Source organism: Colletotrichum acutatum (assembly GCF_030867785.1).
Source record: "Colletotrichum acutatum strain CBS 112980 chromosome Unknown BDZ83scaffold_153, whole genome shotgun sequence".
NCBI lineage: Eukaryota > Fungi > Ascomycota > Sordariomycetes > Glomerellales > Glomerellaceae > Colletotrichum > Colletotrichum acutatum.
In genome coordinates this window covers 12,634-26,206 of record NW_026849147.1, presented here as the reverse complement: position 1 = coordinate 26,206, position 13,573 = coordinate 12,634, and the positions used below count along the sequence as shown (strand labels likewise).

Sequence of the window (13,573 nt, the reverse complement as noted above, 5' to 3'; positions counted from 1 at the left end):
ACGGTAATGTACATGACAAGTAAGCCCATTTGGAATCATGTAAGGTGCCATGAATGCGAAGATGCCTTTGAGCTTCATCTCTTTGCCCCCAAAAATCAGGCAGAGTCTCAAAATGTTTGATGTGACGTAGCTTTTGCCGAATCCTTGAACTTGGAGAAGTCGATCGGCCGGCGCTTGACTCCGGCGAGTCGTCTTGTCTTGTCCGACGGGCAAATTCTCGGACATGGGTCATATTCTACACCGTGGTGTACCCTTCATCGTTACCAGTTCTTGTCAACTGGTGATGCCCGTAGAGGACAAGACGAAGAAATAACGTTGCTTCCAGACGGCAACGGCTGGAAACCCCCCCCCCCCCGTTTCGTATAAGGATCTCGTATCGGACAGAGGAGGTGAACAAGTGAAGGAAGCCAGGGCATCTGCCAAACAATACCTTTACCAACGATTTGAATCCTCATTTGAGCATCAGCATCATTTCGTACGATGGCTTGACATGATGTTGAGCTTGACGTAGATAGTTGAGCGGTCGTATAGAATGAGAAAGAAAATGAACATAAATATTTTATCCACTTTGACTCTCCGCCTCAAAATTAGCGCCGGAGTCGAGAATCGTCTTTTCGACTTTAAAATTAGCTTCATGGACTCTAAGATTGCATCGGTTATATCATGTCGAAAAGCACCGTTGATGAGGGAGTTTACTAGTATCTTGAATATGTTCGCTTGAGCAACGCTTCCTAGCATACGAAATGGGCATATTTCTCCCTCAGATGCAGCCCTCTATTCAAAATCACTCAGGGCACTTTTGCCATAACAAATGAAATTACAGCAAGAAAAGCGTTTCCCCGTCACAGCCCTGGAGTAGAATACATTGGAGGGCCAGCGAGGGGTGAGATTGCTCCAAACACGCTACGAAAAACAGTGAAAGAAGCGGGTGCGGAGGCGACGTGTGTGCTGATTGCGTCAACGAGGTATGACGCAAGGGGGCTTCTAGAAGATTTGTTAGTTATCCCATATTCTTAATCTCGAGACTCCCATGACTGGTGAGTTTGGGGTAACTCTTACTTACAAAGGCATTTATGACACCAACGCCAACGATACTTATGCCGGTAATTGGAACCATTCAAACGACAGTTTCCTCCGCCGAATATAAAAGCAACCCAAACCCAAGTGGAATCACGGATACGGAGTATGCCATGAGAGGTAGACGAAATTCAGGTGTCCTGACTCTATGTCTGAGAAGCAACGTTGCGGCGAAACGACGACTCCAAGTTGAGACGGGTATCATTCCAATACATTTCCTTTCTCTACCCTCATACACTTGAGACCAGAAGAGGTTACTGAATAGCATATTAGAAAGGTACAAAGGATTCGTGAGGGTAGGTGGGCAGAAAACATACCAAGTATTCATGTACAACGGCGAAGTAGGAGGAAAGTGCGAGAACTACTGATAACTACGGAATGCAGAACAGAAAGCCGCAGTTGCCTCTTAATAACCCTGGAAGAAACCTCCCTTGTCGAGGATCCATCGTCTATAGCCGAGATGTAATATGACATGGAATCTCCAGTGACTGTTTTGATCTTTTTACCGCGTTTCTCGAGTAGGTTCTTCACAGAGGTCTCTCTGAGGATCAATGGCTACGCCAAATGATCGTGCCGCCTCCGATAGAAAGTGGGGAGGCACCGGCACATCCGCGGAGGAAGCGAAAGACAAGAAAGACGCCAAAGCTGTGCGAGACAGCATAGGCTGGGTTGCTATTATGAAGTCGATTTGAGATGGGATATGCTGGATATCTTAGAATCCATACGTTAAAGATAGACATAACGAGAGAAGTCAGAACTCCCTCCGGGGCGCTGAACTGCCTAAGAATGCCCGGTACGCCGGGAGCGAGGGCGGGCGAGGCAACTGCCCTACGTAGAGAAACAAATCAGTAATTGCGCGATGAGGCATTCAAGTTTCTTCGAGCCTAAATTAAGCTGCTCACGCATTTGACATGAAAATACTCACAAGCAGGATCTGCACCAATCTTGACCTCATTGCCCAATGCATCGAGTTTTCGGGATCCTGCGGCTTCTTCCAGTCGACTATGTATGGCGAGTCTTTCTCCGAGACCGTTGAGCAATCACTAGCCGAGGGGGCAAAGTAAGGCGATCGAGCCGACTCATTGTCGTCAGGAATGCTGCTGAAGGCGGTGCCCATGTAGAGGTTAAGCTCATCGACCGGCCCCCAAGGACGACCGTCCGCGCTGAGCCGAAACCACGAGAAACCCGATGTCCGTGAGTGTCGTGAAGACTCACTGCTGACCCTGGATCGTCTCTCCGCCGATGCCACTGGCTCTGGATACCTTGGCTCGTCTTGCCCCGTTACCGCATGGTCTTCTTGGGTGGAAGCCATTTGGCCTAGGTTACACGCCCTGGTCTCATGGAAACCCCGGTGGGTAACTTAGCGAGTGTTTTCGGAAGGGAATGAATGAAAAAGATGACTACTGCCAGATAGACAGCCCAGGAACCTGGGGTAGTGACCGGATGATATGCAGCGGGGAAGCAGCACAGTGGGATCTGACCCTAGCCCTTTCCCCGGGTTCGGACATCATCGTTTTGCCATTTGAGCACTGCCTACTTGCCGCAGTCATACTACCGCTGTGTTGAGAATAAACGACTGCCACAGTTGGTGACGTTGCGGTGCCTGACGTAGCCCCGCTAAATGGGCTGTCGATTGCTTCAGATAGATTCTTCGGAGATTTATCACATGACGGATGCCGGCAAGTACCTCGTAGCACTCATGCGAGTTGTAGGGCCGGCATGGCCGAGAAGCTCAATAGATGAGCGAGCTAAAGGGCTGTAAACGTCAGGCGTAAAACACGCGGGTAACCCCGGCCGATCTGGGTGTTGTGTAAACCATCTGCCGCGCGAGCCGACCTTCTGAGCGTTCAATAAATCATCAGTTATGATTTTCTCATTGGGCTTGCCTTCCAGGTGTGCTGCTATTCACGGGGAGTTGGGTCTAGGCCCCCTGTTTCATGTTGTTCGAGAATGAATCGTATGACGCCTGGTCCGAACTTGTCGTCACATTCAGGCCCATGTCAACCCTTTTTTTTTTCTCTTTTTTTTTAGCAGAGCAGCTCGTCTTGTGTAAAAATTCATGATCGATTGTGTATACCTGGGCAGATCCCATCGTACAATTCGCAGAATATCCTGTTCCGCCTGCTATCAAGCCTTTTCAGCCCTACTAGTGACGAGATGAGACTTGACTTCTGCCTTTGTGAATGAACGCCTTGGAATAGATTACTGGAATCATTCGCTATCCCAAGATAAATCTCACACAAATAAGAACTTAGTGGCCATTCCATCCTTTTGATGTTGTCACCGGGGCTGCGCGATAACTCCGAGAAGTTATACCCGGGTTCTTTTGTGACTAAGAGGAAGATGTCGATCCCGTAGAAAGACTTGACACCAGATCCTGTGGCTAACAGCGAATTAGGTATCCTGAACATACAGGTATTTTGGACTTCTGTATTCTAGATTATGTGAAGTGTATTCTAATTCTCAGGGTCTAGATATCAAATTACAAGCTAAACAATAGTTGGCGGCAGTGGCAGTGGTGAGAAGTCTACCGATGAAGAATCTTTTGCTCCAAATACCTCAAGGGAAGGTAGAAAGTGGCGCTTAATATAATGGCAACCTCGAACCCTATATCACCCGTCGTTTCTGCAATCGGTCCAGTCCACCAGGCTTGAGCCATACAAGGGATGACGAGACCGAAACTCAGGATGCCGGCCCCGAGTGCTGCCGCACCACTGGGAAGACCGGATGAGATGTTCCAAAGACGATGATCGTACAACTTGGAGATTCCCTTGCGGAACAGAAAGTAATCTATTAGTACAATACCGACGAAGGAGGCAGACCAGTACCCAATCAAAGCCACAAAGTTCTCCAAGCTGAGAAAGAAGTCATCAGCTGCCTTGATAGCGACCGGAATCATGATGGCTGTGACGATGACCGAAAAGATATAGCGAGGAACTCGAGTGAGCCAAGGTATAAACGTCTGAAAATTCAGCGTAATGGCGTAGAGAGTGCCAGAAACGTTGCCGAGTAGGGTAAAGGCCAAGACGACAACAACGAGCTTTCCAAAGCCACCAGCAGGGGACAACATGGCAGCTAATACACCACCGACTAGAGTCTTGTCGTAGCCCTCTTACCACTCAGGCACGTTGATGATGGCCCCGCCAATTGCACTACCCAGCGTCATCAGAGGGACAGTAGGAAGGATCAAGCCCGGGTAGCTGTAAGTAAATATGCGGTGCTTTGGATCGAATGATTAGATATCAGAAAGCATGGCAACCACAGCAAGAACTTACGACGCCTAGCGGACCTTTGGGTCAAAGTAGGTTGTTAAGTCTGAAGCAATGCAGGCCCACGGAATCATGTATGATGCAACAATCATGCCGAAGCTCAGAACTGCAGATGCGGTTGCTGGGGCTATCTCAGCTTGTTCAGCCAGTCTAGAACCTCCGCATCCAGTGGCGATCACAATGGTGCTTACTGCTGGAATGAAGGCGTACGTCTCATAGAAGTGTAATACCTTGAACCCGTAGAATGAGATGAATAAGGATAGTATTGCAATGAGCGCGATGCCCAGATCTGGACTGAGAGCACCGTTGGTGACGGCCGATAGGCACTGGCCACCAACGACGCAGATAATTACACAGAACCCAGTTAATGTAGCTAGGTTGAGGACGACTGGCACCGATACAAGGTAGCGCCTAAGAAACGAGGTCAGCAATACGTAGTGACCTTGGCTGGCGAGGTGGTTGACCCGAAGCTGTATCGTGCTTGTATCATCGAGCGCATACCCGTTTTAGGACTAAACGTTGCGAGAAAGGCCGGAGCTAGCTTTGATAGCAACGCGAAGAAGAGAATAACCAGGGACGAGTCGCGGAGATTGAGACCAAAGAGCAAAGGACCCAGCATACCAAACGTAATCCTTGAGTGCTGTTAACAGACACCATTTGCATCCTCATCAGCCAGACTGATAATGACTCACGGAAGAATATTGGCGTTCATAGAGCACCACACATTGAATGCATTGAAGTATCGAGTTGATGTGCGTTTTCCCAACGGAATCGGCTCAATGCCTTGCTCTTCACCTCGGCCCAGGCGTAGAAGTTTGTGAAGCAAGCCATCGCGCTTATTGTGTCCATATTGTGATTTTGTCGTGACTGTCCCATAGCTCTTCTCTTCAGGTTGTGCGTGTAATTGCCGATCTACGGATGACGGCCGTGATGCTTAATATCCGTCATGTTAATTACTGACTTCCTGTGGTCTCTGATCTTATGCAAAGCTTTCGTGACGACGAAGTCGATTGTGTTGAGAGTGGTTGCACGAGATTGTGAAAAGATGATGAGATTCTCAGAGAGCGGTAGGCGAGTGTGACAAGCAAGTTCAAGTTGCAGATCCGCTGCTGTTTGATCTTGTCCTGCCTTAGACCCGACACTGTGGTACGGGAGGTAATCAATTGGGTATGCGTAGACGCACAAAGGATGACGGACGATCTCCGTTCACCTTGGTTGATGAACCACCGCAATGTCTCTGCGTGAGAAAGCTTAGCGTGGTAGGTCTGCGAAGGTAGACGAAAGAACCTTGGAAATACTAGATCAAACATTATAAGATGTCTGCAGTGGAAATGGAAGCCCTTACCACGAGGACGCAGTCCACCAAGAGAGCATGGCTGGCTGTCAAATACTATTTCGTATGGCGCGTCTTCTGTTGCAGACAGGGCATTCAATGACACTTTCTAGACCTTGGCAGGCAGCTAAAATCTCTAGCGGGTGTGGTTCACACCATGTTTAAGTACCGATACTTTGCGATTAGCGACAACACGAACTTAGTTAAGCCAGTGTGGTTTCCATCGGCAATTCTTTGGCCGCGGGCAACAAAAATGGGGGTAGCTATACTTGGGCCCTGACTCCCGGGACCCTTCGAGTGCCTCGGGCTGCCATCCGAACGGCTAGAGGCTTCGCTGACCTTTCTTTGATTTGCGAGAAAAGTCTATTGTGTCCAGGCCTCTTGGCTCCTCTCGCTCGGCGCGTATCTGGGAATTTATTTGACGATCAAGAAAGAAACTAAGAAAAGATCTAGAAACAAAAATTAGAAACTTCGACGGCGTTCGAGCTCCCTCCGGTTTACTTTGCGAACGATTTCCACTAAACATCCAAACTTGGCTTGGGTTTATTAGCATGTTCTTGATGTGTGAATTTCACTTGCTTCAGCTCTTGGTTGGAAATCGCCAGCGGTTTCTACGCCGAGTCACCCAACACCCCAGCACGCTAGAGTCGGGCGCCGAGAGACGACGAGAATGAATGAGAACCGATCTGCCAACGGATCATCTCCCACATGAGCGATGACTGGAACGTCCGACACGGTGACTTTGCGGCGAGCTTGATTGGCAACTTACGGCACCGATGCCGGAATGGCCAACTCGCTCAAATCGGAAGGGTAAACTGCAATTTGCTAGTAAAGTATCAGGTAGCCATCCAACCCAGAACGGTCCCGCTCTATTCAATCATCCTGGACCGGCGCCTAGCTGCGCCAAATCCGACACAGAATGCAAGCCATAACTGTCTACTTTACACGCTATATAGCACATCATTTACTTTCCGCGACTTGAGATGATTTGCCCGACCAAACTTGACAGTATAGTATTTACCAAAAACGCGCTGCCTCACTGTAAACAAGTCACAGTCTCAACGTCTGAAGCTTGTCTCTTCCCGATCATTTCCCGCTAGTAGTGTTCGCCGGAAATAATTTTACAATAGGTTATCTCAACGAATTTCCGCTACTGCTTTCGACAACTTCTATCAGACGGCCGTGGACTAAAGAAGGCGGCGAATTTTACAAGGGTATTGGTGGAGAGACTACCTGTTTCGGTCAAAGAGCGCTGGAAGATCATGGCCTACACTTAGTACATGAGGTGTTTGAACAGGAACTATCAGGGGCTATCGTCCTGATAATGTTAGCTTATTGTTAGTCACAAACCCCAAGGATCCACAAGCCGAAGCCAAGGCACCATGACCTGATAACTTTGAGCGATCTTCACGGCGGGGATTCGGGACGGGATAGTCAAGCCCGGATGAGGCCCGGCGCCAAACATGAAGAAAGTCCCGGCCCCGAATCCCACCTGAGCGGTACGGAATACCCCTTACCCCTGATTTGGACCCCATTTCTTTTCTGACGTCTCGCACTGCTGGTTGCATTCCGCGCCCAAAACGCTTAAACCTTGAGAGCCACCACGGCCACTTTCGTCTCAAGGGACCCAGCTCAACGCGCTACGCGGCGGCTCCTGAGACACAATGTCCCCTCGTTTATATGCCTTGTCTGAAGCCGACATCGAACAGCTGTGGCCATATACCATGGCTTCCCGTCGCGAACTTTCCAGTCAAAGCTCCCTTGGAGCATCCTGAACAACTATACGAATAGTCGACAACCCCCCTTTCGACATGACAACATGGCCAATCGACGACAACGGCGTGCCATAATCATCGCCGTAATCCTTTTCGGTTTGTTTGCTTTCCACAGCCTTCGTTCCCGCAGCGAGCCGCCCCCTGTTGTCCGCGAGCATGTCAACATCCGCCTCGTGAAGAGCAGCTTCGACTGGGCCAACCATCGTCACAAGTACCCTGTATCACCATCACGAATGCACCATCTGCCTACACAACGGCCCAAGACCCTCCCGCGAGTCCAATTCAACTTTGGCGCGAAGCAACTGCGCAAGAATGATGCGAAATCTGAGTCGCGACGAAGAGCGGTTCGCGAAGTCTTTGTCAAGAGCTGGAACAGTTACAAGGAGTACGCGTGGGGCTTTGACGAGTTAACGCCGGTTACGGCCAAGGGGAAAGACACCTTTGGCGGTTATGCGGCAACTCTGGTCGATGCGCTCGACTCCTTGTGGATAATGGACTTGCGCGATGACTTTGACGCTGCCTTGTCCGTCATTGGAGCCATGGATTGGGATGATACAAAGGAGACGGCTGTCAATGTCTTTGAGACTACTATCCGTCATCTCGGAGGACTATTGAGCGCGTACGACCTTAGCGGGGAACCCGTACTGTTGCTCAAAGCCATTGAGCTTGGCGACATGCTGTATGCGGCCTTTGATACACCGAATAGGATGCCTCCATTCTGGTTGGATTTCCAGCTTGCAAAAGAGGGCAAACTTGTCGCTGGTACATCAGATCCTTCGGCATCGCCATGTTCGCTATCGCTCGAATTCACAAGACTCTCGCAAGTGACCGGAGACCACAAGTACTTTGACGCAATCGAGAGAGTCAAGCTGTTTCTCGAGAGCACGCAGCGAGAGACTCAACTTCCGGGTATGTGGCCGGCGCTCATCAACTTCCGGGACGAGAGTGTTTTGCAACACAACGAGTTCACATTGGGAGCACTCGCCGACTCTCTGTACGAGTATTTGCCCAAGATGCATGCTTTGCTCGGAGGGACGGACCCGGCTTACGAGAAGATGTATCGCCATGCGATGCACGTTGTTGAGCAGTACCTCCTATTCCGTCCAATGCTCCCCGACAACGAGGATATCCTATTCTCTGGGACAGCGTTTGCCGAAGGCGACGTGCGGCGCAACCCCGAGAGCCAGCACTTGTCGTGCTTCGTTGGCGGGATGTTTGGGCTGGGCGGCAAGCTTTTCGGTATCAAAGAGCACATGGGTCTCGCCGAAAGGCTGGCCCGCGGCTGCGGGTGGGCGTACAACTCATTTCCAACAGGTCTGATGCCGGAGATCTTTGGCATGGTTCCTTGCGAGACACTGGATGGCTGTAAATGGGACGAGGGGCGGTGGAAGCGCGAAGGCGCATCAGGTTTGAAAAAGGGGTTCTCACACGCGCGGGACCCCCGTTACATTCTGCGTCCCGAGGCGATTGAAAGTATCTTCCTGATGTATAGGATGACTGGAAACCCGGAGTACCAGGAAATAGCATGGACGATGTTTCAGTCTATTGTGAATGCGACAGAGACTGAGATTGCCAACTCGGCTATTGAAGACGTCACTGTCAGAGGAGAAACGAAGAAGCTTGATTCAATGGAAGTAAGTCACAACATCTGCGAGGAGCCAAAGACAAGTACAGGACGCAGACTAACGGTACTACAGAGCTTCTGGATGGCGGAAACGCTAAAGTATTTCTATCTTATCTTCTCGCCTCCTAGCCTAGTTAATCTTGACGAGTATGTCTTGAACACAGAGGCACATCCGCTTAAAAGACAGTTGTTGTGAGCAGAAAATACAATACCTTCACCTTAGAGCAGGCCTTTCTCACTGCGCTGCCTCAAGTTGAGGCACTTTTGCATCAATTGGAGCTGTCTATTTGGTCCGATATGTACAGATAAGCGCAGAAGTATGCATGGGTACCTCGTGATGCTGGACCTGCCAGCCCACCTCCCTTGCGGGCTCGAATCTGCTGTGATGATGTATCATATCTCATCATGTGCAAGTTCCCTCCCAAATGGTATCATGTGAGGAGCTACGCCCCATTTCCCACTGACCGTCTCCTTTAAGGTAGCTCCCCTAGTGCTTCCATCTCAACAGGGTGACTGAGGCCTTTGCAAATTCATACGGGCCCTTACCATCCCACTTGCTCTCAGTAATACCGACAGGGTTCTTGTCGCCGGTGTTAACGACCTTTACATTCTCGCCAGTGACGGTGTAAACCTGAACATCGGCACCCTCCTTGACACCCTCGAGATCGACGGAGAATCCCTTGGTCTCATGGACGTTGACGACAGCCAAGTTGACAAAGCCGTTGTCGTCGATGGTGGCACTGACGTCGAGGTAAGGAGTCTCGATGGCGCCGCGGATCCAGACAGGCTCGGTGGCGCCCTCATACTCGGGAGCGCGAACGTGGGTAGCGATAGTAGATCCTCTCATATACTTGCTGAACAACAACAGAGGCCACCAAGTAGTTTGCTTGGTGATGCCTTCCTTCGTGGTCATCAAGGGGGAGATGACGTTGACCGATTGAGCAATGTTGGCCATGCCAACGTACTTTGCCTGACGGACAAATACGTTGAGCCAAACACCGACGGCCAGAGCGTCAGAAAGAGTGTATCTGCGGCTCACTGTCAGCATTGCTGGCATGAATCGCAAAGGTCGGAACAGAGAAAGGGTTGACTTACGCCTCCTCAGCACCCTCTTCACCAGGTGCTCTGATGGGATCCCAAACATTCCACTCGTCGAAGCAAATCTTTTGTCTCTTGCATGTGGGCGGCACCTTGTTCTCAATGCGGGCCAGATCGATAAGGCTGCCAGTGATCTCAATGGCGCGCTCGGCGGCTCTGGGTGCTGTGCAGGGGAAGGGAGGCAATGTCAGTTGTCCATCCTGTGACTGGCATACAGCCATATGAGAAGTAAGCAGGCGGAGATAACTTACCTGTGGCATTCTTCAGATGGTCTTCCGATGCAGTGTAAAGGTGGATGCTGTGCATGTCGATCAACGACGCAGTGGTGCTGCCACCAAGACCATGCAAACTCCATGTGATGCACTCCTTGATCACATATGTGTCCCAGCTGCTGAAGCCAGTCTCACCACAGAGGATCAGTTCCAAAGAGGGATCGAGAAGCTTGAGCGCCTTGGCCCATTGGTAAGCCTGCTTGGCGTAGTCCTCCTTGGTCATTTGCATAACCTGCCAGGGACCCCAACACTCATTGCCCAGGGCCCAGTATTTGACCTGTTATTATTGAAAGGTGAGCGAAATGCCCCTGTGCATACGCATTGGCAGTCTCTGAATAGGTCTGACTTACGTTGTAAGGCTTCTCGCGTCCGTTCTTGCGGCGGAGGTTGGCATAGTAGGTGTCCTTGTCCGAGTTACAGTACTCAACCCAAGCAAGAGCTGAACACGTCAGGATTAATCAATCATACCCATCGACCAGATCTTAGCAGGACCGAGTCACGGCCGGTACTCAGGGGCTGGGAGATCAACTTACCCTCATCAAGCGTGCCAGTGCCAAAGTTGAGGGCCAGGTAAGGCTCAGCGCCAACAACCTCACACCACTTCATGAACTCGTCTGTTCCGAATTCATTGCTTTCAACGCCGATCCAAGCCAGCTCAGGCCTAAATGGTGGATGCACGTTAGCCACTCGCTGCACTCCAAACGCGGGCCGCTTACGCAGGGGTCTAGACTCCCGAAGGATTCGGCGTCGAGGGGTCTCGATTCTCATGCTGGTGACCGGAATTTCAAATTGGGAGTTTCTGCATACCTCTTGGGACGGTTTTCCTTGGGCCCGACGCCGTCAATCCAGTGGTAGGTAGCAACAAAGTTACCACCTGGGTACCTCACAACGGGGCAGTTGAGTTCCTTGAAAGCCTCAATAACGTCCTTTCGGAACCCATTCTCATCAGAAAGAGGGTTGCCAGGGTCGTAGATGCCACCATAAATACATCTTCCCATGTGCCTGTGAGATGCGTGTTAGTACGTTTCCATGTTTACGCGAGAGGCCTAGGTTGGGGCGAGAGGCAAGCGGCGACGGCGGCGCAGCACGAGCTTACTCTGTGAAGCCACCATAGACGTTGTCATCGATTTTGGAGATGACGTGGGAGGGGTTCAGCGTGATGCTGGGGCGAGCATCCTCTGTGATCTTGGTGAAGGTCGCCATGGCTGGAACTGATTATGTGGTGTGGTAAGGTGTGGTGAGAGCACTCTCTGCCTGTCCAAGCGTGAGTGCGGCGGTGGTGGTCCGATCGACCGGTAGCTGGCAAATTTTATGCAAAACGAACAGCTAGTCGATGAGTGGTGGAAAATGGACAGGACGTGTTTACCGTGGCCGCAAATGCACGGGATTGAGGCCGGAATTTGAACTCGTCAGGGGCGGGGGCAAGCGGTGAAACAACGGAGACGGGCTGAAGAGTGGCAGAAAGGCAATGAAGGAGGATATTGGGCCGGCAGAGGAGGGATTGCATACCAGGGACCTGACTACTCGGTTTTGGGCATCAGTTCCCGTAACAATCGCCATCACAGAGATGGGATACCCGGGCCAAGACATGGGACTGGGGCTATGTGAGGAGGGGTGGGTGGCCCCCGATTCGCTTTAGTTATTGACACCAGCGGCGCTCACTGCTATTGACCAGTTATCAGACATGTTGGGGCGGAGAGAAAGTGCGGCTCTCATGTCTCGACTCCAAAAGCGAGAGGTGCTCGGCAGGTGGTGGAACAGGCGCACGAATCATAGAGGATACCATGCGGAGAAAGTCGACGATAATGCGGGTGCCGGGGCATCGGGGTGGGGTAGTCGGCTCCGAGTGACACAGGATTGGGCATACGGCATGACTGTGTGGGATGGTCTGCTGAGGGATGAGAGATATGGATGGGAGGGGATGCTAGCTTAGGATGGGGTGGTGGGGTTGGAACAGGGTCTCTTGGGGATAATGGGGAAAAAGTTGGAGATATTGATGGACGGGGAATCACGAGCCGGCCCTTTTGTTGATTGGGGCTGCGTGTCGCTGATGTTGCTGATGCTGGTATCATGTGTATGTGGTTGGTTCTTGGGGAAGCATACGATATCTACATGTACAACGTACGGGCACACATCGAGGCGTGAGTGAGGGGGCTTTCATGCAGAGGTCTCTGTTGTCTCTTTCGACATGGACTTTCACCTACCCATTTCCTTAGCATGGATCAGGACGGATGATAGCCGAGGTTTGAGGATGGAGACCATTTCCAGGTGGGTTGCCTCTATCCGTACTTTTGCTTAGACATTGGTTGTCACAGTCAGGCCAGAACCCATTTCAGGCCTGACTAACAGCTTGGCACGCAGGTAACAGCCAGGGTGACGGACAATGGGTTTGGACTTGGAATATGGTGATGGAGGCGCGTACGAAGGGCTGCCAAGATTATCAGATGCGAAGATTATCGCCTACTTGTACCCGATATTCGTACATTAGCAAGGACAAGCGGCTGACAAGTACATCAAGGCTGAAGCGAAGCCGGAGAGCAACGAGGAGTACATGACTGCTGGTTGGGCCGGCTGCCGAAGGACGGGAAAGCAGACCGAACTACGAAGCGCGAAGACGGTCGAGACGGGCCCGAGCAAGAATGAACAAGGAACATCAAAGAGAAGACTCAGAAAAATGTCTAGGAACCTAAGGGCTGGAGTGACCCGAGCGAGTTTGCGGAGAGAACCGAGAGAATGCGGAACATTTTCCAGCCATTTCTTTTGCTTTTGGAAAGCCAACTTAAGTCCCGAGGTGAAGTTGTCAAGGTACGTACCTAAGAGGATGGAAGGTGAGGAAAGGAAATAGCGGGACCATCCACGGCCAATGTGGGGCTTTTCTTCTCCGGCATCGATTCTCATTGGAGCGCATAGGCCAGACGCTAAAGCTTGATTCTCCTCCAATCTTGTGCCAGTCTTGCCAGTGACGAGATTGGCTGGGATAAGCGGGGCGATTGTGTCTGATGATCCAATCATGATAGTCTTTTCTGGATACGTATCGTTGCCTACCAGGTACGTATACCTCTCTGTTTACATCCGAGAGTACGTACTCCAGCCATATCGCAAGGTACGGGGGTACCTTCATGATG

At 51.0% G+C, this 13,573-nt stretch overlaps 7 protein-coding genes across 7 annotated transcripts; 1 reads left to right on the top strand and 6 right to left on the bottom strand.

Moving 5' to 3' along the window:
• Positions 1 to 714: 714 nt before the first annotated feature.
• On the bottom strand, positions 715 to 1,264 carry BDZ83DRAFT_765105 (uncharacterized protein). Its single transcript, XM_060515242.1, has 2 exons — positions 1,054 to 1,264; positions 715 to 1,012 (listed from the first exon to the last, which is right to left on the bottom strand). The coding sequence occupies exons 1-2, from the start codon at positions 1,115 to 1,117 to the stop codon at positions 843 to 845; spliced, it is 234 nt and encodes a 77-aa protein (XP_060359257.1). The 5' UTR covers positions 1,118 to 1,264; the 3' UTR covers positions 715 to 842.
• On the bottom strand, positions 931 to 1,335 carry BDZ83DRAFT_107364 (uncharacterized protein). Its single transcript, XM_060501061.1, has 2 exons — positions 1,064 to 1,335; positions 931 to 984 (listed from the first exon to the last, which is right to left on the bottom strand). The coding sequence occupies exon 1, from the start codon at positions 1,280 to 1,282 to the stop codon at positions 1,118 to 1,120; it is 165 nt and encodes a 54-aa protein (XP_060359256.1). The 5' UTR covers positions 1,283 to 1,335; the 3' UTR covers positions 931 to 984; positions 1,064 to 1,117.
• Positions 1,336 to 1,625: 290 nt separating this feature from the next.
• Positions 1,626 to 2,194, bottom strand: BDZ83DRAFT_590385 (uncharacterized protein; the record flags this gene model as incomplete). Its single annotated transcript, XM_060506332.1, has 2 exons — positions 1,626 to 1,905; positions 1,980 to 2,194. 2 exons carry the CDS (start codon positions 2,192 to 2,194, stop codon positions 1,626 to 1,628), a joined length of 495 nt encoding a protein of 164 aa, XP_060359255.1.
• A 1,211-nt stretch (positions 2,195 to 3,405) lies between these two features.
• Positions 3,406 to 4,375, bottom strand: BDZ83DRAFT_639054 (uncharacterized protein). Its single transcript, XM_060509399.1, has 2 exons — positions 3,552 to 4,375; positions 3,406 to 3,492 (listed from the first exon to the last, which is right to left on the bottom strand). Exon 1 carries the CDS (start codon positions 4,145 to 4,147, stop codon positions 3,605 to 3,607), a length of 543 nt encoding a protein of 180 aa, XP_060359254.1. The 5' UTR covers positions 4,148 to 4,375; the 3' UTR covers positions 3,406 to 3,492; positions 3,552 to 3,604.
• Positions 4,358 to 5,058, bottom strand: BDZ83DRAFT_757158 (permease for cytosine/purines, uracil, thiamine, allantoin-domain-containing protein; the record flags this gene model as incomplete). Its single annotated transcript, XM_060514858.1, has 3 exons — positions 4,358 to 4,757; positions 4,811 to 4,978; positions 5,039 to 5,058. The coding sequence occupies 3 exons, from the start codon at positions 5,056 to 5,058 to the stop codon at positions 4,358 to 4,360; spliced, it is 588 nt and encodes a 195-aa protein (XP_060359253.1).
• A 2,440-nt stretch (positions 5,059 to 7,498) lies between these two features.
• Positions 7,499 to 9,274, top strand: BDZ83DRAFT_757157 (family 47 glycosyl hydrolase; the record flags this gene model as incomplete). The annotated part of the gene is made up of 2 exons (XM_060514857.1): positions 7,499 to 9,088; positions 9,152 to 9,274. The coding sequence occupies 2 exons, from the start codon at positions 7,499 to 7,501 to the stop codon at positions 9,272 to 9,274; spliced, it is 1,713 nt and encodes a 570-aa protein (XP_060359252.1).
• Positions 9,275 to 9,358: 84 nt separating this feature from the next.
• Positions 9,359 to 11,653, bottom strand: BDZ83DRAFT_765097 (alpha-L-arabinofuranosidase; the record flags this gene model as incomplete). Its single annotated transcript, XM_060515241.1, has 7 exons — positions 9,359 to 10,106; positions 10,174 to 10,339; positions 10,428 to 10,725; positions 10,799 to 10,887; positions 10,982 to 11,109; positions 11,256 to 11,450; positions 11,545 to 11,653. Coding segments are annotated over 7 exons (1,526 nt in total), but the record flags the coding sequence as incomplete, so codon positions are not given.
• Positions 11,654 to 13,573: the final 1,920 nt, after the last annotated feature.